Here is a 25,428-nt window from a genome sequence, read left to right as displayed (position 1 = left end):
GCAAGTAAAGGTGTGCCTATTCTAGTTCCAGGCTTTCATTTAAGCAAAATACACAATCTTTTCCAGTCTTTTTAATCATGCATTCCTAGTATTTTACGTGATTTCAACACTCAAATGAACGCCGATTCTTTTTATAGTTCTGTCGATTTTTCTGAGACACGAAGGACGTTATTTCCACACAAGATCCCCTCAATCTTATTGCCGGAATCTGCTCTTGACCATTACGTTCATCCATGACTGTTTCAACCCTGCAGTCCATTGAGTTCTGTGGGATTAGGATTATTAGTTTTGCTACCTCAACTTGCAGATGGTTTTGACGTAGGAGCCCTTTTCTTAGTGACGCAAAAACGACTTGTATCTTGAGGGACTGAGCGTCCCTGAAGGCTTTTGTCGGTCAGGTTGTGGAAACGTTGTTTGATCGGCTTTCCTGCTGTACTGTATGTAGCATTTCAGATGCACGGATAACACTGGCTCGTCATTGCGAAAGTCACAGTCCCATTTTGTCGGAAAGCGGTTAAACATTTCGCACATACATGTACCTAATAAACCGATAAAGGTAATGGTTCTTTTAGGACCGATTGGTCCGGAGTTATGCATCTTAACTGCTTCTTAGACCAGTGTTTGGGAAGAAAATCAGGTTGACCGATCACCTCTAAAGTTGGAAACGCGTTGTTTATGTGTATTTCCTTGAAAACCTAGTATAGTCATGCCATACATAAGAGTTTGTGCCCTTGAAATTCAAGCCAAATGCAGTCTGTGGGCAGTATATATATTTGTTTTTGCATTGCATTCATTGTTGGCGTGCATCTTATCCTTAAGGTGCTGCGCTTCACTTTCAGTGGACTTTTTTCCATGTATGGAGTCGAAGCTTTATGGAGCAAAAAATGCCTTTTGCTATCTGTTCGGCTGTGTATCTGCAAGTACTTTTCAAAGGTTTCGTAAAACGTTGTAAAGGTTCAGTTGTAGTATGATGATTGGATCCCTATCTCCCGAACCCCCTCAGGTTAATGCATGAGAGTGGAATGATTAGGCTCGGCTACAGATTGAGATGACCTATATTTCCTGATTCTATTGATATTATGACTTCAGTTTGAATCAAAAACGCTTGCCTTTATTTCATACACCAGTATCGAGAAGTAACAGCCCGTCATTCAGAATCCCACCAGTATAGTGGTCTAAAACGTTTTTTTATTTGCAATACTTTATTTACGTGGGAAAATGAGCAAGGCAATACTCGTGATTAAAGTCCCCTCGACTTGAGAAAAGGGAGTTTGTTGTTGTCGCAGGCCCATTCGCCCAACAGCCAGACAACTGAACTCAACGTCCTTATCAGAGCGCCTTTCGCATTTTGAAAAGATTCAGCCAAATATCCTTAGTTCAGTGCTTTATAAACAGCGAGGATTGTAAAGTACGAATTACCTGAGGAAACAAAACAATGATCACTCGAACTTTAGATCTTTCGTTCGGTCCCTCGAGACCCACAAGGCCACAAAGACTATTTTGTTTCTGATGTCTGTACAATGTGTGATGATGTTTCAACTTAAAGAAAAAAACCTTACAACGCAGAATACCTCAGATAATAAATCCATGTAAATCTTGACAGCCTCCACGTGTAGATAGAATCCCGCTCACTGCCTCCCCACGTCTGTTCTTCTTTCATTTCACTGCCTGTTAAGTGTCGTGGAGGTTTCATTTTGTTCGTTTACTCGTCCCGGGAACAAGTAACTTCATTCATCGTTCATCCGTGTGCTTGACAGCGTTAGTCGGCGTTCACACTGATAGCACTTTGCAAGTCGCTCGTTTTTAAGGGGAGTTGGCGATGCGCGTTAGACTGTTGATGATGCGACAAAGTTGAGTTCTTCGACTTTATGCAAATGCGTAGTGGTGAGGTGACAACCAATGAGAGTCTAGACTGTGATTTGTCACTTGTCAGTTGGATACTGTGGTTGAGTAGAAACGATGACTTCTAGCAGCCGCCAGTAAAGCAACCTGGTGACCTCCGGCGTTTTCATCAGTGACAGTGTGAAGGCCATTTTAAGGAAGGGAGACATTGCCTCAAGGGGGCGTTTTTACGCGACACCACTTTTTAAAATTAAATTTGGGCCTTCATTTGCACAACAATAGCATATTGGCGGCCTAAAAACGCACGATTTTAAAAATAAATTTCATTTTAAATAATACCGTTATCGTAAACTACTAAAATGCGAATTTGTATGGTCTGTGTTTATATATGGCCATGGGCGAGTACATGACAGCCAAAACAACAGTAGACTACTGTACCGTATGTGCACAGGTGCAGAGTGTTCTTTTACGAAGTAATATCGCCATCTACTGGCCTAGCATGAATATGCTATTTTTGGTCAGATCAATATTGTACACAAAACATTTTTAAAAATGTATCATCGTCTCCCATCCCATAGTTCTTATTCTTGTGGTCCATGACAAAGTAACCGTAAAAATCTGACGTTTTTGGTACCGTTCTTCGAATTGGAAATTTTTAATCCATAAAGAGTGACGGCAAGTGTGACCATTTAAAGCGGATCGGACTTTTAAAAAAAAGGTTGGCTTTGTCTTTGAGTAGTTTATTGATCATAAGCCATAGTTTACGCATTCGTCGAACGTAATTTCATCCTTCATTTTCATTATCAGCTAAACTGAATGTAGGGGGAAAAAAAGAATAAAAAATTGAAACTCTTAACACACTAACTTTTTATGTACCTATACATACTTTAGGACAAGTTATAGATTATTATATTAATGTGTTCTTAAATATATATACACTCAACAGTCACAGTGCATTGTACATAATGTTTTGTATAGTTATATACTTATCTTCTGGAAGGAGACGTACATCTCTTCCTCATTTGATTCAGGGAACAAACATTTCAGTGCAGTATATTTAGACTCCTGTATTTGTATAGTTCATTCTTTCCGTTCGCTCACGCGTTTCTTTTATCGTCCACATACAGGAATGGTAGTTAGTCTTGAAGTGAGCTACACAAAGAATCATTTAAAGTTATCGTAAGGCATCTAATGCTGCAGTGCTGCAGACGGTTGTGTGTTTTTTTCCACAGAATATATATATTAAAAAGGAAACGCAAACTTTTTAAGGTGGAACTGTAAATAGCGCCGTGCCCATTCCACGATTAGATTTCTTTTCATGATGGGTGAAGAACAGGATTTTAAGTATTTATTACGACGACAACAGTCGGTGATGTGAATTAATTTTCCCCGTGGAATAAAAAAAATGGTTATCAGCCAGGTTTTACGCTATTGCTTGTTATTTTTGCTTGCTAAATGTACATGGACTTTAAGTTTAGAAATCAGATGGTTGTGAACACTGGATCTCTATCGGACAATGTCCGAAAATCATCCTCCTTCGTTACGATGAGGAAACGCGCCCTGGGTGTGCTTTGCTGCAACTGCTTTTTCTTAACGATAATGATGTTTAATCCTATTATGATTTCTCGTGTGAAGTGAAACGTCTCCGTGGCTGTGAGCTGGTTGTGTACGAGTGTGTGGAATTGCTTGAGGTTCTAATTTGATTTTATTTATTTCTTTTAGCTGATGCATTTTGTGAATAAACCATTTCTTATACACTTAATCATGCGATTTCTAAGAGACAAGCCTCCGAGTAGTGGTTTTTCTGTGAAACGAAAGAAAAAAAAAAAACCTTAAACCATTTCTCTATCTTAAATCCTATTATTAAGCCACAACTACGAATCCCTCAGGGAACAAACGACACTGATTCAATCTATTCAGGTACTTTCTCTAGATTCTGCGGCCTAGCTGTTAAAATATGACTAAAATCGTACATATTTTTTTGAAGAAATAAAAAAAGACAATTTGCGCGAAAGAAAGCGGTCGCTCGTGACGAAAGTCATTTTTAACCTGTTGTCGCCTAGTTTCGTTTCCTCTGTCCTTTTTAGTTTTTGTATTCTTTGTATCCAGACTGAAGTACAATATATACTAAATGAATGTCAAGCTGAAACTTCAGGTGAAGAGCAACACTCAGCCAGACAGTGCTTTTCATTACAATTTCCTCTGCACACACTGTGCCTCGAATGCCTGAAGACAATACAACTCTATAGCGACAAACACCACGTCGAAGCCCTCACTGACAGTGGTTGACCGGCACTCCTATACAGATGTACCTCTACAGCGCAAAGGCCTGATCTTTCACATTTGAAATTGGTCGTTTCAGTCTCTTTATTAGCATGTAAGTATTTCAGCGAGGAGAAGAAACGAAAAACTGCCTCTCCACATGTGAATATTCTTACATTGCCGTCTGTTGTGTTTATTTTGCGAGCTTTTAGGTGCCTACTACTACTATTATTGTCAAAAAAAGCTCTGATAATTAGCGAAGGACTGTCTGTGTTTTTGTCTATGATGATTAGGCAGCATTTACTCTTCGGTTAGTCTCGAGTTCTCTCTCAGACATTCCCGTTGCTCTTGTGTAGTTGATTTTTTTAAGTTGCCTGATGTTGGCCAGTGGCTTTGTTAGTTTGGATTTTAAAAGCTCAGCCTCGATTTGAGTCAAGAATTGAAATACTTGCATGTTAACTCCTTTAATATGAGACTGAACGGGTTTTTTTAAAAAGCGCGCAGGTTTGCCAGTGTGGGATAAGGTGCTGCTTTTTTTCCGAATCTTCTCTGCTTTCGATATACCTCAGACCATCTAGATCGAAATGAGTGCTTTTTACGAAACGGCATCTTGCCCCGTCAACACACTGGTTCCTCCGAGTCGGTCCAATTGTTGAAAGACAGGCGCTCCAAAACTGGAATAGACCTCATTTCAATATATACTGTTTACTCTTTGACAAAAACATTGTATAGTTTAATATTTTCTTGTACTGTAGATTTATTTATGTATATTAATTTGTTCTTTTGTTTGGTTTTTTTGTACTGCGTGTTTGACTTTTATTCTAGACTATTATCGATGTCCGTGTTAGAGCACTTACGAGGATCACGATTCTTTTATTTTTTTGTTCGATTGCACTATTTGTTTTGTTTTCGTTTTCTGTTTGAATGCAAAATGATTATTTTTGAGCTGGGCTAATGAATAATAAAAGCTGTCTCCTAATGTATGTGATTTTACAAAAAAAAGGAAAAAGGAAAAAACTGATTAGATTTTCTGTGGTCTAATTTAAAAACAAACAAAAAAAAAAAAAATATTAAAGTTTTCTCTTTCTTTTTAATTTGCATTGACCGTTAAGCAAAATGCTGATTAGATCCGTCTTTGTGCATGTGTGGAGTTTTACTGGTTATATTTTACCCATTAGGAAAAAAAATGCCATTTTTCAACACATTTTAATTGTAACATTGTGCAAGTTAGTATTCACTGGATGCTAGAACCTTCTTATGAAAACCACTATTCTTCTAATAAATTTTTGTTGTGAAAATGAACCACTGAGACTGATTTATTGTGTTTGTTTGCATGCCTTTACTCATGTCTTAAAGAATAGAAGCAGAAAAAGCATGTAGGGATGAACAATATATAGTTTGAGCATCGATATCACAGCGTGTTAATCTGCAATAGTCACATCGCAGATTTAGATTACGTATTATGTTGCAGGGAACTAGCTCTCTGCAACTTTCACGTGATCGCCCACTGAAGCGAAGCAGGGCTGTGCCTGGTCACTACCTGGATGGGTGCGCACATGGGAAAGCTAGATTGCTGCTGGAAGTGGTGTTAGTGAGACCAGCAGGGGGCGCTCAACCTGTGGTCTGTGTGGGTCCTAATGCCCCAATATAGTGAAGGGGACTCTATGCTGCTAAGTGAGCGCTGTCTTTCAGATGAAGTCCCGACTCTCTGTGATCATTAAAAATCCCAGGATGTCCTTCGAAAAAGGAGTAGGGTTTTAACCCCAACACCCTGGCCAAATTTGCCTACTGCCCTCTGTCCATCATGGCCTCCTAACCATCCCAATATCATAATTGGTTTCATCACTCTGTCTCTTCTCCACCAATCAGCTGGTGCAGGTAGATGCTACACACTGGTGGTGGATGAGGAGATTCCCACCAACAAAGTGCAAAAGCACTTTGAGTGTCCAGTAAAGTGCTTTATAAAAGAAATTATTATTAAAGATAGAGATATATATAAATAAATAAAATAAAATAAATAAAAAATATTATTTATACAATGATGATCATGTTATTTCTATTGATAGGTCGTTATCAGCGTTAACGCGAGACTCTTATCGCGCGATAAAAAAAATACCGCCGTTAATCTATTCTCAAAGTTGTGTTGGGAGCTGGGTCTATTCTACACAAGCTATGAGGCCTGTCACCTTGATATTGGAGCGTAGATGTTTACCTGACCGGTGAGCCGTCTGACAAAAAAAAAAGTGTCCCTCTGAATCAAATCAGCAGGATGCTCTTCTGGATCTTTCACCAACTTTGAAGACACGACTGACTACGCTTACATGGACATCTGTAATCTGGTCATTTGCCTTAATAGACAATAATATAATGAAGGTGTTTACGTGAAGTGCTTTTATGGAAGAGTTTCCTGTCATTTTGGGTTATTTTAACTGCAGTTTGACGGTTTCACGTTTACTCATGAACATTTCATTCATGCCCCCGTGACAAACTGGGGTATTAGACGCAGATAAGGAGTGAGGACTGGTGAGAGTGTTATGGAGTTTAATAATCCACGGCGAATGGAAAGAAAAAACTTCCGCATTTCGCGATGTGTGTGTGTGTGTGTGTGTGTGTGTGTGTGTGTGTGTCTGTGTGCGCTCCTTTACTGACATCTTGGATCTTGTCGGAAAACATGGCAAAAAGTTTAACATGATGGTAACAGTTTGATGGCGGTGTTTCCTTCAATGATGCCACTAATATCTGCAGACTCCACATGTCCTAATTCCATTTCTGTTTAGTTCAGTTATGACTTTAGTCAGATTAAGGTCATTAAAAAAAAATATATAATAATAAATGTCTAAATAAATGTAAATGTATATGCAGAATTCAAATGAGCCATTTGAATCTAGATTTAAAATAATAATCCACGCCCACCTACAGTTATTTCACATTTGATTATTAGATTTCTGTACTTGTATACTGTTACACTCCCTCAGAAAACCATACTGCACTGATTATTTAACTTTTTTGTTTGCAATGTTATTAATATTTGCTTGTTATTTGTTGTACTTTATGCAGGTGCACTGCATAGTAAAAGACATGATCATCCCAGTTGGTCTAAATTAATTACATTTTTCCAAATAGAGTGATTTACATCATCTGGTGAAGTTATATTCATATTGCAATGTACAGGTCAGAATTATTAGCCCCCTTTCTTTTATTTGTCTTTTTTTTTAATATTTCCTAAATAATGTTTAACAGAGCAGGGAAATGTTCACAGTATGTCTGATAATATTTTTTCTTCTGGAGAAAGTCTTATTTGTTTTATTTCGGCTAGAATAAAAGCAGTTTATAATTTTTTAAACACCATTTTAAGGTCAATACTATTAGCCCCCTTAAGCTATATTTGTTTTTGATAGTCTACAGAACAAACCATCATTATACAATAACTTGCCTAATTACCCTAACCTGCCTAGTTAACCTAATTAACCTAAGAGAGGAGTTATTAAAACTATTATTATTAGAAATGTGTTGAAAAAAAAAATCTGCTCTCTGTTAAACAGAAATGGGGGGGGGGGGGATAATCAGGGGGGCTAATAATTCTGACTTCAACTGTATCAGTGAAACAAAATGTCAGATTTTTCCAATATCAGCCCTACTTGCATGTTTATTATACATGCAAGCACATCAAGTTCAACTAATAGAAAATAAACATTGCTTAATATTTTACCTAAATAATTTACTGTACATCTGAGACAGGATTATATGCCAAATACTGACCTTTCAGTTTTGGCTTTCCTTCCTGTTTTTTAATATTTCCAGTTATGTTCATGTGCCATTTAGGTAATAACCAGCCTGTGAAATCCAACATGTGTTAAATAGCTACACCATTTGCTATAAATCAGTGATGTTGTGTACGGTCCGACCTTAAAAGCATGACATCAGCAAAAATCATTCAACATCACCCCTTCCTGATTGGACCAGATTTTAACAATACCAACACGCTCCGCTCGCACCACTAAGGGTCTGCATTGTTTTAAACTGACACATGTCAGTGGAGTGGAAAGGTCAGGTCCATAATCACGGAGTCTTTCCTACTGCGCGCAGCTTCAGGCGCTCAGCAAGTGTCCCCATTACTGAATAACAACTGCAGAAAATGGATTCACTTAAGAAACTCAGGACAATTCGCAAAAGAATTCATGTCCTCAGTCATACAGGGAGCATTATACTTTCACAGGTGGGTTCAAGAAAGAAGTCTATTATGGCCCTTTTTAACATCTGAAATGATTTCACCAGGATTGGTGCGCTTTCTAGCTAGTAGATCTTGACATTTATGCGTTTATAAACGCTATGCGAAGGTTTGACGGCTGATTTGGTGAATTACAGCTCAAGATTTTGTTAAAGCATTGTTTTAAATGTGTACAACTTTTCCAAATGGATGAACATTTGGTCATTTTCTATTCAATTCTAATGAGTGAGTTTGGTCTTTGGACAAGATAAACAATGAAACCAAAGTCCAAGACAAAAGGAATGCAAGTGGAAAAATTAAAAAGCCTTTATTAGCATGACTAGAGCTGGATGATACTGACAAAAATCTGGCATTACGATATTTAGTTTTGCTGTGATATATATTGTAAGAGGAATATCATTTCACCAGATGATTTGGAAAGATTTCAATAATTTAGATCGACTGGGGTGATCAAGTCTTCTGCATAAAACATATCAAATTGCATTCATATACTGTACAGAGCAAAAATAAAAGTGAAATATACAGTGCTTTATGGCAGGTGTTGTTAACCGGTGGGCCTCAGCGATCCTGCAGGAGGGCTGCGAGATTAAATTAACTCTCAATACTATAAGTTTTGGGTTTCATTATTAATATACTATATTAAAATGATCAATAATGCTCTTTCTCCTGTTTTCTGATTGATTACTTCAAACTCTACGCAAAAACAGCCTCGTGACCACGTCTGCAACTACACATCAGTCTGTTCATTCACAAACTGGGTGTGAAGCGAAAGTCAAAGTCTCTCTGTGTATTTTTTGTGTGAACTCCCTACTGAAAAAAACAGCTTAAACCAGCCTAAGCTGGTTGTAGCTGGTTGACCAGCCTGGTTTTAGAGAGGTTTTGGCCATTTTCAGGCTGGTTTCCAGCCATTTCCAGCCTGGTCTTAGCTGGTCAGGCTGGAAAATGACCAGCTAAATCCAGCTTGACCAGCCTAGACAGGCTGGGAGCCCAGCCAAAACCAGCTATGTCCAGCTTAAACCAGGCTGGTCAAGCTGGTTTTAGCTGGATTTAGCTGGGCATTTTCCAGCCTGACCAGTTAAGACCAGGCTGGAAATGGCTGGAAACCAGGCTGGAAATGGCCAAAACCTCTCTAAAACCAGGCTGGTCAACCAGCTACAACCAGCCAACCAGCCTAGGCTGGTTTAAGCTGGATTTTTCCGCAGGGCTATTTAATATTTCCGCATATTGTCCAGATTAATGTCCTGTGAGTGTTTCAGCAACAGCATATCAGATAAAAACACATTCAAGGATGAACAAATTCCTTATGGTCTTTACTCAAGGTTAATTAAAAGGACAGAATTTGGAGCCAAAGCCAGACGGTCTTTTTAAGCACAAAAAAACGCCAACATTTCCGTCTGTGGATAAACACAAAGATGTTTGCTGCCTCCAGTTGCACAAAGTCCAGCTTATTAAACTAATGCTCCGATGCCTTCACAGCAACAGGTCTGTAATCATGAAGACAGCCTGGATTAGAGGACTTTAGAGCAGAGGTTACCGCGGCTAATTTGAAGCATTGTGAGTTGTTGAGCTGGTTATAAATAGCCAGAGCTGCAGAGGTGTGCGTGGGGTTTACATGCTGTGTGGACAGAAATTCAAGCTGCAGATGTTTTGATTCATTTACAGAAGCACAAATAAACTGTTGTGAGAATATTATGTTTTTGTTGTGTTCGTGTGCGCACTGGGCTTACTACTGCTTGCTAGCATAACGCGCTAGCATTACAGTCAAGTTGATTCTGTTTATGAAGGAGTGTTGAATCATTGAGCTCGATTGAATTTGGACAATATTATTTTTCATATTCACCCTCTTCGACAGGCCTCGAATGGTGCTTTCAAGTCACTCTGGACAGACTATAATGGCATTCAATTGCTCGTAAATACAGCGTCAGAACTGCGTGTGGGAAATCGGTTCAGTTTTCTGTATGCGGCAGATTTAATTCAGAAACAAAACTGAATCTAAAGTTGTCTGTAGTCTGGAGGATGCGAGATGTAAATAAGCGTCTAAAACGGATGTAAAAGTACACATTTCTGAATCAGATTAGGAGAGATTTAACGGTTTTAACGTTATACGCGATAGAAAATGGTGGGCTGTTTGTTTAACGTTGGTTTTATATAGTCACACACTCAGACTTTCACCTTCTTAATAGCTATCGTTTCAGAAGTTTTCTTTGCAATTGTTAAACCATTATGACTTTGAGTGGTCAATGACTTTCATGTACATTGTTTAGTCAATTAAATAGTGCTAATGTTGTGAAGAAGTCTCATTTGCATGCGAATTCAGACCGAATACTCAAAGTAGTGTGGTGTTTGTCAGCTTTTATTAAACTTCGAGTTACCATTACTAAATCTAACGTTGTGTTATGCTCATAACAGTAGGCTACAATATATATCTGCTTTAGCCTTTTTATATAATGCTTTGCTATTTTATTCTTCGTGAAAGTACGAATGTGCGAATATAAAATTAACTTTACCTCAAGACTGGACCTTATTTTTCAATTTAAAATGTAACCATGTGTTGGTTCACCCAAAAATAAAACTTCTGTCATTAATTACTCACCCTCATTTCGGTCCAAACCCCAGAGACCGACATTCGTCTTCTGAACACAAATGGAGGTGAAATCTCATCCTCCAGAGACAGCAACAGTCCCGTCCAGAGATGTTAAAATCCAGACAAATACCAAACACATCCTCAGACCATCAGTGTGTCAATTATCAAGATAATGCTTGAAATAACATATCCAACACAATAACTGTAGAGTTATAAATAAGGTTGATATATTTGGTTTGTGCACACAAAAGTAGACCAATTCTCCCTAAATGCTCGCGCGCGCACGCGAAGTCCTCTGTTTGAAATAAAGCACAGGTGCATCTGAGGTAGTAATTACGTCAGACGCGCGTCCAAGCACACTAATTAAACACGAGCCAATTAATTTGGTGAAGACAGGTGAATGAATTGCAAACAGGTCAATTAATTAGACATGTAATGATGAGGTTTTTTTAATATAATGTAAAAGCATGCATTTGCATAAATGCATTGTACAAAATGACTAACTTAAATATAAGTACAACAGAAGAATTGCAGATGGCACATCAGTTTTTGCGTTTGAACTCATCACACATACTGTGTGTGTGTGTGCGTGTGTGGGTGTGTGTGTGTGTGTGTGTGTGTATATATATATATATATATATATATATATATATATATATATATATATATATATATATATATATATATATATATATATATATATATATATATATAAAAACACATATGGTGGCACAGTGGGTAGCAATGTCACCTTACAGCAAGAAGCTCGCTGGTTCCGGCTGGGTCAATTGGTGTTTCTGTGTGGAGTTTGCATGTTCTCCCCGTGTTGACGTGGGTTTCCTCCGGGTGCTCCAGTTTCCCCCACAGTCCAAACACATGCTCTATAGGGAAATTGGGTAAGCTAAATTGGCCGTAGTGTATGAGTGTGAATGCAAGAGTGTATGGGTGTTTCCCAGTGTTTCGTTGTGGCTGGAAGGGCATCCATTGCATGAAACATATGCTGGATAAGTTGGTGGTTCATTCCGCTGTGGCTACCCCTGATTAATAAAGGGACTAAGCCGAAAAGAAAATGAATGAATGAATATTTTACTGGTTATTTTTCAACATGAGTATTCAATTTAAAGACCTAACTTAATTAGTTAAATAGCCAATCTGTAGCCAATAGAAAAAAATGCAATAATATTATTAGTTATTAATATTATTGACCTAATAATATTGACCTTAATGACCTTCATTTAACCTTTTTTTTAATTCCAGTCAAACTAACAGAGATAGGACTTTCAACACAAGAAAATATAATAGGAAATACTGTGAAAAATGTCCTTGCTCTATTAAACATCACTTGGGAAATATTTGACAAAGAAATAAAATTTCACAGGAGGGCAAATAATGTTGTCTTCATCTGTATACACTTTAAACGTGGCATGGTTGTTGGTGCCAGTTGGGCTGACCATGTCCATCCCTTTATGAGCACAGTGTCTCCATCTTCTGATGGCTACTTCCAGCAGGATAACACACCATGTCATAAAGCGCCAATCATCTCAGACTGGTTTCTTGAACATGACAATGAGTTCACTGTACTCAAATGGCCTCCACAGTCACCAGAACTCAATCCAATAGAGCACCTTTGGGATGTGGTGGATTTATGTGGGAGATTCACATCATGGATGTGCAGACGACGAATCTGCAGCAAATACGTGATGCTATCATGTCAATATGGAGCAAAATCACAGAGGAATATTTTCAGTAGCTTGTTGAATCTCCGCCATGAAGGATTAAGGCAGTTCCAACAGAGATCCAACCTAGTACTTGTAAGGTGTACCTAATAAAGTGGCCGGTGAGTGTTTATTAGTCACTTTATCCATGTAGGAACTCTGAAGAATTAGTCAGCACGCCTAAAATAAAACTCTGTCAGGTTAAACCAACCCTTTTTAAAGAGGCAAAACCTTTAATGAAATAAATAGAAACACTTGCAAACACAAGAACACACATGAGACTGCAGTAAATGATATTAAACAACCCCTACTGTCAAAGAGTGAATTAAAACAAACACTACAGGGTCAAAAATTGTACATCACCAATGTCGGTGCTCAACATACAAAAATACTATATGAAAATTAAAAACCGCATATATATTACAATCAAAACAATGTTAAAGAAATACTTTACAATTATATTATTAAATACTATAAATCCTGCCGTCTGTTAAACTGCATCTAAGCTCCAACTGTTACGACTTTCAGTATATTTAATGATCCGACAGCAGAGAGTACCCATAATTCATCATTCACATGCAAGGGTTATCATCGTGTCTTTAAACCATTCCTCAAACTACCTCACAGATGTTATTCTCCATGGTAAACAGATACAGAAATCACGCTAGTTTTTTCCTATACGCACTTGCCACAGCCACACTCCACTGTCTTTTCGACCTCCTGTGTTAAAGTTGTGCCGTCGTCGCATTCGAAATCGTAGCGTCTTCGCCGTACTCTCAAACCGACACAACAAAATCCCGAATCCGCTCTGCATCCGCCCTGACACTCCATCCAGGACAGCAGCTGTGTGCTGCGGCACTGAACATCGCCTCGCTGAACGCGGTGGAAATCCCGCACCGGCTCACCCTGACACGGAGACACTGCAGACACACAGAAAAATAGGGTCACCATGTTTTAGTTTGCAAAAAAAAAAAAAAAAGAGGACGAGCAGGGTGGATGGGGAAGGGGATGCTGACCGAAACTAATGCTGAGTTCCCACTGCACGATTTTAGCACTGATGTTCGGTCACTGTCAGGTTTTGTGAAATTCATTCATTCATTTATTTTCAGCTTAGTCCCTTTATTAATCTGGGGTCGACACAGCGGAATGAACCACCAACTTTTCCAGCATATATTTTACACAGCGGATGCCCTTCCAGCTGCAACCCATCACTGGGAAACATCCATCCACACTCATTTACACTCATACACTACGGACAATTTAGCCTACCCAATTCACCTGTACCGCATGTGTTTGGACTGTGGGGGAAACCGGAGCACCCGGAGGAAACCCACGCCAACACGAGGAGAACATGCAAACTCCACACAGAAATGCCAACTGACCCAGCCGAGGCTCGAACCAGAGACCTTCCTGCTGTGAGGCGATTGTGCTACCCACTGCGCCACTGTGAGGCCCCAGGTGAAATCGTCAATAAAAATCCCCAAATCGGTGCTCGTTGACGCATCACGCAGTATAAACACAGCAGCAATTGAACGCTACCACAGATAGTCATGCAGTGTGGGAACAACGGCGATCTGATGATTATGAATATCGTGCCGTGTGAACTCGACATTAACAGCTGATGGAGCATTCAGTAAACTCCTTCAGTCACAAAATGGCGGCAAAAATGCAAAGCTGTTAAAAATAGTACAACAATAAACGCGTCGAATACGAACACCTCTATCTCCACAGTCAGCGGAGGAGCCAAGCGAATGTATAGCTAATCAGACTTAAGGAAAAAGGTGTAAAGTAACGCAAAAAAAACACACACAGTTGAAGTCAGAATTATTAGCCCCCCTGAATTATAGGCCCCTCTTTATTTTTCCCCCAATTTCTGTTTAACAGAGAGCAGATTTGTTCAACACATTTGTAATCATAATAGTTTTAATAACTCATCTCTAATAACTGATTTATTTTCTCTTTGCCATGATGACAGTAAATAATATTAGACTAGATATTCTTCAAGACACTTTTATACAGCTTAAAGTGACATTTAAAGGCTGAACTAGGTTAATTAGGTTAACTAGGCAGGGGTGCGTTTCCCAAAACCATTGCTAGCCAACTAAGGTCGCAAGTTGTGTCGTTACAAACGTAGTTAGTTGATTTGCCGTTTCCCAAATCCATCGTTCCAACAAACATTCAAAAACTACATCGGAAACTTGTGCACTTGCAACTACTTTTTCCAACCGATGCATTGTACTATGATAGTTCAGCCGCAAGTTATGTTGTTGTTTAGGAAACGCACCCCAGGTTAGGGTTATTCGGCAAATCTCTGTATAATGATGGTTTGTTCTTTAGACTATCAAAAATATATATATAGCTTAAAGGGGCTAATAATATTGACCTTAAAATGGCTTTAAAAATTAAAAACTGCTTTTATCCTAGCCGAAATAAAACAAATAAGACTTTCTCCAGAAGAAAAAATATTATAAGATATACTGTGAAAATTTCCTGAATCTGTTCAACATCATTTAAGAAATATTTAAAACAGAAAATAAATTCAAAAGGGGGGCTAATAATTCTGACTTCAGCTGTATAATTAACGTTGACTATAGAAAGTGAAAGCTGAATCCGTGTAGCCGTAATTTTCATATCACTCAATGGTTTATGCAATCAGTTGTTTCGAAACACGTAACAAATTAGCAAGGTCACATGATTTCAGTAAACACAGCTTTGTTATATCATTAGTAGCTGTTTCCATCCAAAGGCGCATATTAAACTTATGTGCAAAACTAGATTATCGTATTAAATATTGACGAATTAAGCACCGTCTCCATCCAGTGAGTCAAAAAGAACAAAATCGTAAATACCTGATAAACTGCCACCAAATATCAAAAACAAAACTGGTATTATCCGCAGTAGGAGAAAAATATTTGCAATAGCGCAAAATTAGCCGTTTTTAAATTAATCAATTAATAATCTCCTGTGGTGTCCAGCACCACCATGGAATAAACAATATGTGCCTTGAAAATGTATAAAAGAAAACATATTATGCAGACACAGATTACATGGTGGTGCAGTGGATAGCACATTCCCCACACGAACTCGGGGAGAACATGCAAACTCCACACAGAAATGCCAACTGACCCAGCAGAGGCTTAAACCAGCGACCTTCTTGCTGTGAGGCGATAGCACTTCCAACTGCGCCACCGCGTTGCCCCTCAGTTAAGTTCATATTTAAGTTAAATATGTTTGCTGTCAAATTAGTTTCTTATAGATCAACTTTTCTGGGTAAAGTGGCACATTTCCGCCACTATATTCTACGTACACCACATTTATAAATGAGACGGCAGATACTTTCTTATTTACCAGCAGGGGGCACAAACTTTTTCCCACTACTGTTTTGAGGTGTGTGATGTGAATGACTGTGGTTTACCGATGTCACAGAGCTGTCCGCTGTATCCGCTGTCACACACACACTGTGGCTGTCCCGTCGGGGAGATTTGGCAAAGGCCGTGCTGGCAGGAGAGAGCTGTACAGGGGTCCTGCTGACTGCAGAGCGACCCGTGAAAACCCTCCACACACTCACAGCGATACGACTGCAGGTCCACTGCTACACACACGCCATGAACACACCTGACAGGAGCCAATGGAGAGCATTAGGGGGAGTTTATATTATGGCTGGCGTTACTACATTGTCATTTACCATTAAAAAGCCTACGATAAAATGTTAATGTTAAAATAGTAATATTATATTTATTATTTAAAATGTTTAGCATGTGTATAAGGTCATTACTATACATATTTAAAAAGCCTTAAATGAAATATGAATTATATAAATATATATATATATATATATATATATATATATATGTTCATTCATTCATTCTCTTTTCAGCTTAGTCCCTTTATTAATCCGGGGTCGCCACAGCGGAATGAACCACCAACTTATCCAGCATGTTTTTACGCAGCGGATGCCCATCTCTGTAAATATATATATATATATATATATATATATATATGTTCATTCATTCATTCTCTTTTCAGCTTAGTCCCTTTATTAATCCGGGGTCGCCACAGCGGAATGAACCACCAACTTATCCAGCATGTTTTTACGCAGCGGATGCCCATCTCTGTAAATATAAATATATATATATATATATATATATATATATATATATATATATATATATATATATATATATATATATATATATATATATATATATATATAATAGTAGGTATTTCCACATTTCATTTAACATAAAAGCCTATTATCATGTATTAAATGTTAATGACTATTATACAAAGGATTGAAATTGCAATATAAACCAAATATATGTTTTGCAAAAAATAAGAAATAAATAAATGAATAAATTATATATATATATATATATATATATATATATATATATAGTGCATATATAAGTACACCCCTCACAAATCTCTCTTTTAAATTCATATGTTTAATAGGAAGCTCTACAATATTATATGTGTGCATATACTTAAGTTTAGTCAGTCCTGAAGCCAAATCTAGAGCTAATCTAACAAAATAACTTATGCTAACGGTATAAAAACTAGTACAGCCAAATTCATCTGATGTAGAAAAATATTAAATACAGATTTAAAATGGAGGAAAAATCAAGAGAAGCAAAAAAAATTGAAAAATTTAGTAGAAATTTTGTATTTTATTTTGTATTTAGTTTAAAGTTTGTCATTTTTTTTGCAATATTTAGTTTGAATTGTATTTTCTTTTTATTTCTAAATATGTTTGGTGACTAAGATATTGTTTTAATAAATATATCTGTTCAATAAATCTGTTCAGTTTTGTTTAAATGCACCAAAATACACTGCATTATATTCACTGAGAAATGGAGAAAAATATTCATCTTCAAAATGGGGTGAACTCAATTATGCTGAGCACTGTATATATATATATATATAATAACGGTAAAAAGTAACAAAAAGTATTTATTAAACAAAATTATTTTCATTTCTACATTTGAATACGAATACATTAATTAGGAAAATATTAAGAAAATAATATTTGTTTTGTATGAAGTATAAAAGTTTTTTAAAATTTGTGTAGGAAATATTTGTATGTTTTCATTTTAAAACACTTTAACATTAAATATGTAAACATGTCACAATGCCGATTTAATATTTTATATAAAACAGAATAATTATTTAATAATATTGATGTGTATGAAATATAGAAAGCCTTATAATTTATGAATAAAATGTATTATTCAATTATTTCTATGTCCTATTGGTTTGACACCTACTGTAATTTATTCTATTTTATATTAGTTTTAGATTAATATTCATATTAATAATAAAGAAAATCCATGTCCTATAGTTTTAGCACCTAATTTATTTGTAAAAATCAGTTTTATATGAATATTCATACTAATAATATATTTTTCCATGTTCTATTCTTTAAGGGCCTAATTTATTTAGTTTAGTTTTATATTAATATTCCTTTTAATAATTACATTTCCCCATGTCCTATTGTTATAGCACCTAATTTATTTAAATTTATATTCGTTTTATATTAATATTCATCCTAATAATATTCTTTTTTCCATGCACTATAGTTTTAGCACCTAATTTATTTTAGTTTTATATTAATATCCACATAAATAATTAAATTTTGTCTATGCACTATTGTTTTAACACCTGATTTATTCAATTTATTTTAGTTTATATTATTATCCATAATAATACTTACATTTTGTCTATGCCCTATTGTTTTAGCACCTAATTTATTTTAATTTATATTCGTTTTATATTAATATTCATCCTAATAATATTCTTTTTTCCACGCTCTATAGTTTTAGCACCTAATTTATTCAACTTTATTTTAGTTTTATATTAATATGGATAATAATACCATAATTGCTTCCATGTCCTATTGTTTTAGCAGCTAATTTAAACAATTTTATATTAGTTTTATATTAATATTTATACTGATAATATCATTATTTCATATCCTATTTTAGCACTTCATTTATTCAATTTATATTTGTTTTATAATAATATTCATATTAATACTATGTTTTCCATGACCTATTGTTTTAGCATCTAATTTATAAACAAAAATATTAGTTTTAAAGTAATATTAATATTATTATTAAAATGTTTCTATGCCTTATTCCTTTAGCACCTAATTTATTCAAGAGTATATTCGTTTCATATTAATATTCATATAAATAATATAATAATTCCCATGTCCTATTCTTTTAGCACCTAATTTATTCCATTCTATATTAGTATATTTACGTAAGTGTCTATATTTATATTCTATTGTGCCTGCAATTACGTAAGTGACCATATAACATTATTTCCTTGTCTAATTTGAAATGGGCATCGTGAACAGACAGGCACTCACTTGTGTTTCTGGCAGGGGTTTGTAGCAGCAGCAGCAGTGAGCAGGATCTGGTCACAGTGTTCTCCGCCCCATCCTGGCTGACAGTGGCACACAGGGCCGATGGCGGAGTCCGGCTGGCACAGTCCATTCACACAGAGCAGCTCCTGGCAGGCCTGACAGCCAGGCACCACGCCGGGCTTCATCTGAGTCTGCGTGAAATCCTGCAGCTCATTGTTAATGTACAGGTTTCGGATGCAGCCTTGAAAACTGGACCCGTTCACTGGAGGCCATTGGTTAGAGGACAGCGACTGGGCATTTTCCGGCATACCTGATGAAGAAAAACAGACATTAAGAAAAAAACACTGCATTTACACACTGTTTAATGCGGCTCAGAGGTGGCATGAATGCATTTACACACTGTTTAATGCGGCTCAGAGGTGGCATGAATGCATTTACACACTGTTTAATGCGGCTCAGAGGTGGCATGAATGCATTTACACACTGTTTAATGCGGCTCAGAGGTGGCATGAATGCATTTACACACTGTTTAATGCGGCTCAGAGGTGGCATGAATGCATTTACACACTGTTTAATGCGGCTCAGAGGTGGCATGAATGCATTTACACACTGTTTAATGCGGCTCAGAGGTGGCATGAATGCATTTACACACTGTTTAACGTAGCTCAGAGGTGGCATGAATGCATTTACACAGTTTAATGCGGCTCAGAGGTGGCATGAATGCATTTACACACTGTTTAATGCGGCTCAGAGGTGGCATGAATGCATTTACACACTGTTTAATGCGGCTCAGAGGTGGCATGAATGCATTTACACACTGTTTAACGTAGCTCAGAGGTGGCATGAATGCATTTACACAGTTTAATGCGGCTCAGAGGTGGCATGAATGCATTTACACACTGTTTAATGCGGCTCAGAGGTGGCATGAATGCATTTACACACTGTTTAATGCGACTCAGAGGTGGCATGAATGCATTTACACACTGTTTAATGCGACTCAGAGGTGGCATGAATGCATTTACACACTGTTTAATGCGGCTCAGAGGTGGCATGAATGCATTTACACACTGTTTAATGCGACTCAGAGGTGGCATGAATGCATTTACACACTGTTTAATGCGGCTCAGAGGTGGCATGAATGCATTTACACACTGTTTAATGCGACTCAGAGGTGGCATGAATGCATTTACACACTGTTTAACGCGGCTCAGAGGTGGCATGAATGCATTTACACACTGTTTAATGCGACTCAGAGGTGGCATGAATGCATTTACACACTGTTTTAATGCGGCTCAGAGGTGGCATGAATGCATTTACACACTGTTTAATGCGACTCAGAGGTGGCATGAATGCATTTACACACTGTTTAACGCGGCTCAGAGGTGGCATGAATGCATTTACACACTGTTTAACGCGACTCAGAGGTGGCGTGAATGCATTTACACACTGTTTAATGCGGCTCAGAGGTGGCGTGAATGAATTTACACACTGTTTAATGCGGCTCAGAGGTGGCATGAATACATTTACACACTGTTTAATGCGACTCAGAGGTGGCGTGAATGAATTTACACACTGTTTAATGCGGCTCAGAGGTGGCATGAATACATTTACACACTGTTTAATACGGCTCAGAGGTGGCATGAATGCATTTACACACTGTTTAACGCGGCTCAGAGGTGGCATGAATGCAGTTACACACTGTTTAATGCGGCTCAGAGGTGGCATGAATGCATTTACACACTGTTTAATGCGACTCAGAGGTGGCATGAATGCAGTTACACACTGTTTAATGCGGCTCAGAGGTGGCATGAATGCATTTACACACTGTTTAATGCGACTCAGAGGTGGCATGAATGCAGTTACACACTGTTTAATGCGACTCAGAGGTGGCATGAATGCATTTACACACTGTTTAATGCGACTCAGAGGTGGCATGAATGCATTTACACACTGTTTAATGCGACTCAGAGGTGGCATGAATGCATTTACACACTGTTTAATGCGGCTCAGAGGTGGCGTGAATGCATTTACACACTGTTTAACGCGGCTCAGATGTGGCATGAATGCATTTACACACTGTTTAACGCGACTCAGAGGTGGCATGAATGCATTTACACACTGTTTAACGCGGCTCAGAGGTGGCATGAATGCATTTACACACTGTTTAACGCGGCTCAGAGGTGGCATGAATGCATTTACACACTGTTTAACGCGGCTCAGAGGTGGCATGAATGCATTTACACACTGTTTAATGCGGCTCAGAGGTGGCGTGAATGCATTTACACACTGTTTAACGCGGCTCAGAGGTGGCATGAATGCATTTACACACTGTTTAACGCGGCTCAGAGGTGGCGTGAACATGAGAGAGAGTGAAAAGACCTGATGAATATGTTTTATTTGTGATCATCTTCTTACCGCCTACATATAGCGGGGCGTCTCTGCTGAGCGGCTGGATGTGTCCTGAACTGTCCAGAGTTGTAGGAAGTCCTCCATCGACAGAAAGATTGACCATCCGATCGTAAGTAACCAATTCAACAGTGTGAAACTGTCCGTCGTTCACTATTTCAGAGCTGTGGAAACAGGCGAATGAGTGCATTTAACAGTCCCTGCAGCACATTTATCTGCTTCAAAGGCAATGATGATGTTTATTAGACCTGTAAATGGTGCTTCCAGGTTGCCGTCCAGCATCATAGGTCACTTTAACATGGCCATCGTGCAACTCCACAGCGATGTGCTCATTAATGCCATTGTAGAGGAGAATCCCGTTGTCTTCGGCTGTGGAGACCTGAAAGGAAAGTTTTATGAGCTGCTGCTGCTGCTGCTTTTGTACTTCATTTTTCTTAAAGTACAACAGAATCTGAAGTAGAATCTAACAATAGCGCAGTCGAGCAGGACAATTACTCTTACATATGCTGTTAAAATGACTTGTGCATGTATTAGTTTGGCAGCTGTTTGGTGTGCCGAGGTCACTGGAAATGAATCTCAGGCAGATGTTTGGGCAAAATGATTTGATTATGCAGCTGCTTTTCCTTTGATGGTTTCATCAGACAGTGTCAGTCTTTGTCTCTGGCGTAGGATTATAAATTAAAGAGAGCTCATAAAAACATGTTCGGAGGCTTAATGTGAGTAATAGATCACATCTGTGCTGCCGCGGGGATTTTTAGAAAGAGAGAGAGAGAGAGAGAGAAATGTATAATATGTACAGTATTGTATTTTAATATTACAACCCCAAATCAGAAAAGGTTGGGACAGTGTGTAAAACACAAATTAAAGGAGTGATTTCTAACTTTACTTTGACTTGTATTTCATTGCAGACTATACAACAAACATTATTTAATGTGTTCTTCATGAACAAGTACTCCAATTTTGGTTCTTGCAGCACATTTCAAAAAAAAAATTGTAGCAGTAAAGCATTTACCACTTTGTAATGTTGCCATTCCTTTTCACAACACTTAAGAGACGTTTAGACATTGAAGACGCCAAGTGATGAAGTGTTTCAGGTGTAATTTCTTCCCATTCTTCCTGCAAACAAGTCTTAAGGTGGGCAACAGTACAGGGTCTTCGTTGTCACATTTTGAACTTCAAAATGCACCGCACATTCTCTATTGGAGACAGGTCGGGACTGCAGGCAGGCCAGTCAAGTATCTGTATCCTCTTCCTCCTCAGCCAGGACTTAATGTGTGCAGAATGTGGTTTTGCATTGTCTTGTCTTGAAATATGCATGGGCGTCCCTGGTAAAGAAGGCAGCTTATTGTGCTCCAAAATCTCTGTGTGCTTTTCAGCATTAATGGAGCATCACAGAAGTGCAAGTTACCTTTGCCAAGGGCACTGACACAACCCCATACCCTGACAGACCCTGTCTTTTGGTCTTGTTGCTGGTAACAGTCTGGATGATCCTTTTCTTCTTTGGTCCGGAACTCAAGACGTCCGTTTCTCCCAAAAAATACCTGTATTACTGATTCATCTGACCATAGTACACGTTTCCACTGTGTGATGGTCCATCACAGATGCCTTTGAGCCCAGATAAGTCGACGACGCTTCTGGACACTGTTAACATAGGGCTTCCTTTTGGCACAGTACAGTTTTAACTGGCATTTGTGGATGTAACTCCGTATTGTGGTACTCGACAAAGGTTTGCCGCAGTAGTCCTGAGCTCATGTGGACATATGGCTTATAGATGAGTGATGATTCTTGATGCAGCGCCATCTGAGGGATCGGAGATCACGGTTGTTCAGCTTAGGCTTGCGCCCTTGTCCTTTCCACACTGAAATTCCTCCAGATTCCTTGAATCTTTTAATGATGTTCTGCACTGCTGAAGGTGAAATATCCAAATGTCCTCCTCTTTTTCATTAAGGGACATTGTTTTTAAACATTTCAATCATTTTCTCATGTATTTGTTGGCGATCCTCGGCCCCATCTTTGCTCCTAAAGTACTAGACCAGGCATAGGCAAACTTGATCCTCGAGGGCCGGTGTCCCTGCAGAGTTTTGCTCCAACACTAGTCAAACACACCTAAACACCCTAATTAGTGTCTTTAAGATCACTAGAAAGCAACAAGCAGGTGTGTTTGATTAGGGTTGGTGCAAAACTATGCAGGGACACCGGCCCTCCAGGATCGAGTTTGCCCATCCCTGTACTAGACCTTTCCTGGATGCAGTTTTTGTACCAAATCTTAATTACAAAAACCTGTTGACATCACCTGTGTTAAATCACATCATTATTTCACCAGTTTACCTGATTACTAGCCCTAAACTGATCCTGTCAACATTTTTAGGAAAGTGTTGCAGGTCTGAATGACAGGAAAGGATGTATATTAACAAATGAAATGAAGTTGATCAAGCAAAACATGAAATATTTTGTGTTCATATATAGTCTGGAATTAAATAAAGTCAAAGTAAGTTTGGAAATCACTACTTTCTTTATTATTTGTGTTTTCCATACTGTCCCAACCTTTTCTGATTCGAAGTTGTATGTATAAATATATATATATATATATGTTGATGTTTGGGCTACCTGTAGTGTGATGTTGGAGTGTGTAGATTGTGTAGCGTCTCTCAGCAGCAGCAGATACGAGTCTCGGTCGATGAAGTTGACACTCAGCAGTTTCTCACAGCGCAGGCCGTTGAAGCCCGGCAGACACTGACAGACTGCAGTACCAGAACTCTCCTCACAGAGGGCGCCATTCACACACTGCAGCAGATCACAGGCGGACAGAGACGCTTCACACAGACGACCACTGCAGATCAACACACACACACACATCATACATATCATTATCATATACATACACAGAGAAACACACACACACACACATCATTATACACATCATCGTCATATACACACACACTGAGAATCACACACACATACACATTTTCATCATCATCATCATACGCACACACACACACACACACAGAAACACAGAGAGAGAGAGAGAGAGAGAGAGAGAGAGAGAGAGAAACACACACACATCATTATCATACACACGCACAGACAGAGAGACACACACACATACATACACACAGACTCATGTGCACACACATCATACGCACACACGAACACACACACTCACACATACAAAGTAACACACAGAGAAAAACACACACCATTCATTCACACAAAGTAACACAAAGGGGAAAACACACACACACACACACACACACACACACACAAAAACACATGCTCACACACATCATACACCCACACAAAGTAACACAAATATATCACAGAGAGAAACACACACACACACGATACATTGACGCAAAGTAACACACATAAAGAAACACACAGAAACACACACATGATAGTCTCACACAAAGTAATGCGCACACAAACAGAGATATACCCACACACACACACGATACACTCACACAAAGTCACACACAGAGAGAAACACACACATGATACCCTCACACAAAGTGATGCACACACAAACACACCACACAGAGAAACACACACACACAGACTCTCTCTCTCTCTCTCTCTCTCTCTCTCTCTCACACACACACGCACGCACGCACACACACACACTCGCACACACACACACACAGTAAACAGAATGCTACTTCATTATCTTCAATAGTCTGTCTGGTTCACTTACCTGCTTCCTCTGTTAACCTATTAATCTGAGTCTATATTTGATGACAGGTGTATCTAAAGCCTAATAAAGTCTGTAGCAGTGTCTCATATTAAATAGATTGTGTTTGCGTGTAGCTGATAATGATGTTGATGATCAGTGTGTGACTGACCTGTAGCCTGCTGGACACACACACGTGTATCCAGCCACATGATCCACACAGCGGGCCCCGTTCTGGCAGTAATGGCCCTCACACTCGTTATAGTCCACACTGCAGTCGTCACCCACGAAACCAGGCGGACAGATGCACCTGAACACACCACACCACACACACACACATCTGGTTTAGTATCCTTG

At 38.4% G+C, this 25,428-nt stretch overlaps 1 protein-coding gene across 2 annotated transcripts in view; it reads right to left on the bottom strand.

Moving 5' to 3' along the window:
- Positions 1-12,410: 12,410 nt before the first annotated feature.
- Positions 12,411-25,428, bottom strand: part of slit1b (slit homolog 1b (Drosophila)) — an 83,282-nt gene continuing 70,264 nt past the window's right edge. For both annotated transcript variants that reach the window (XM_056448170.1, XM_056448171.1), the window contains exons 31-37: positions 25,244-25,381; positions 24,012-24,234; positions 21,653-21,783; positions 21,414-21,568; positions 19,002-19,308; positions 16,047-16,246; positions 12,411-13,551 (exon numbers count right to left, since the gene is read on the bottom strand). In XM_056448170.1, coding sequence (XP_056304145.1) covers positions 13,307-13,551; positions 16,047-16,246; positions 19,002-19,308; positions 21,414-21,568; positions 21,653-21,783; positions 24,012-24,234; positions 25,244-25,381 — 1,399 coding nt within the window. In that variant the 3' untranslated portion in view covers positions 12,411-13,306. The remainder of the gene's footprint in view (positions 13,552-16,046; positions 16,247-19,001; positions 19,309-21,413; positions 21,569-21,652; positions 21,784-24,011; positions 24,235-25,243; positions 25,382-25,428) is intronic.

Source organism: Danio aesculapii, chromosome 22 (assembly GCF_903798145.1).
Source record: "Danio aesculapii chromosome 22, fDanAes4.1, whole genome shotgun sequence".
NCBI classification, from domain to species: Eukaryota; Metazoa; Chordata; class Actinopteri; order Cypriniformes; family Danionidae; genus Danio; species Danio aesculapii.
This window is presented reverse-complemented; position numbering and strand designations above follow the sequence as displayed.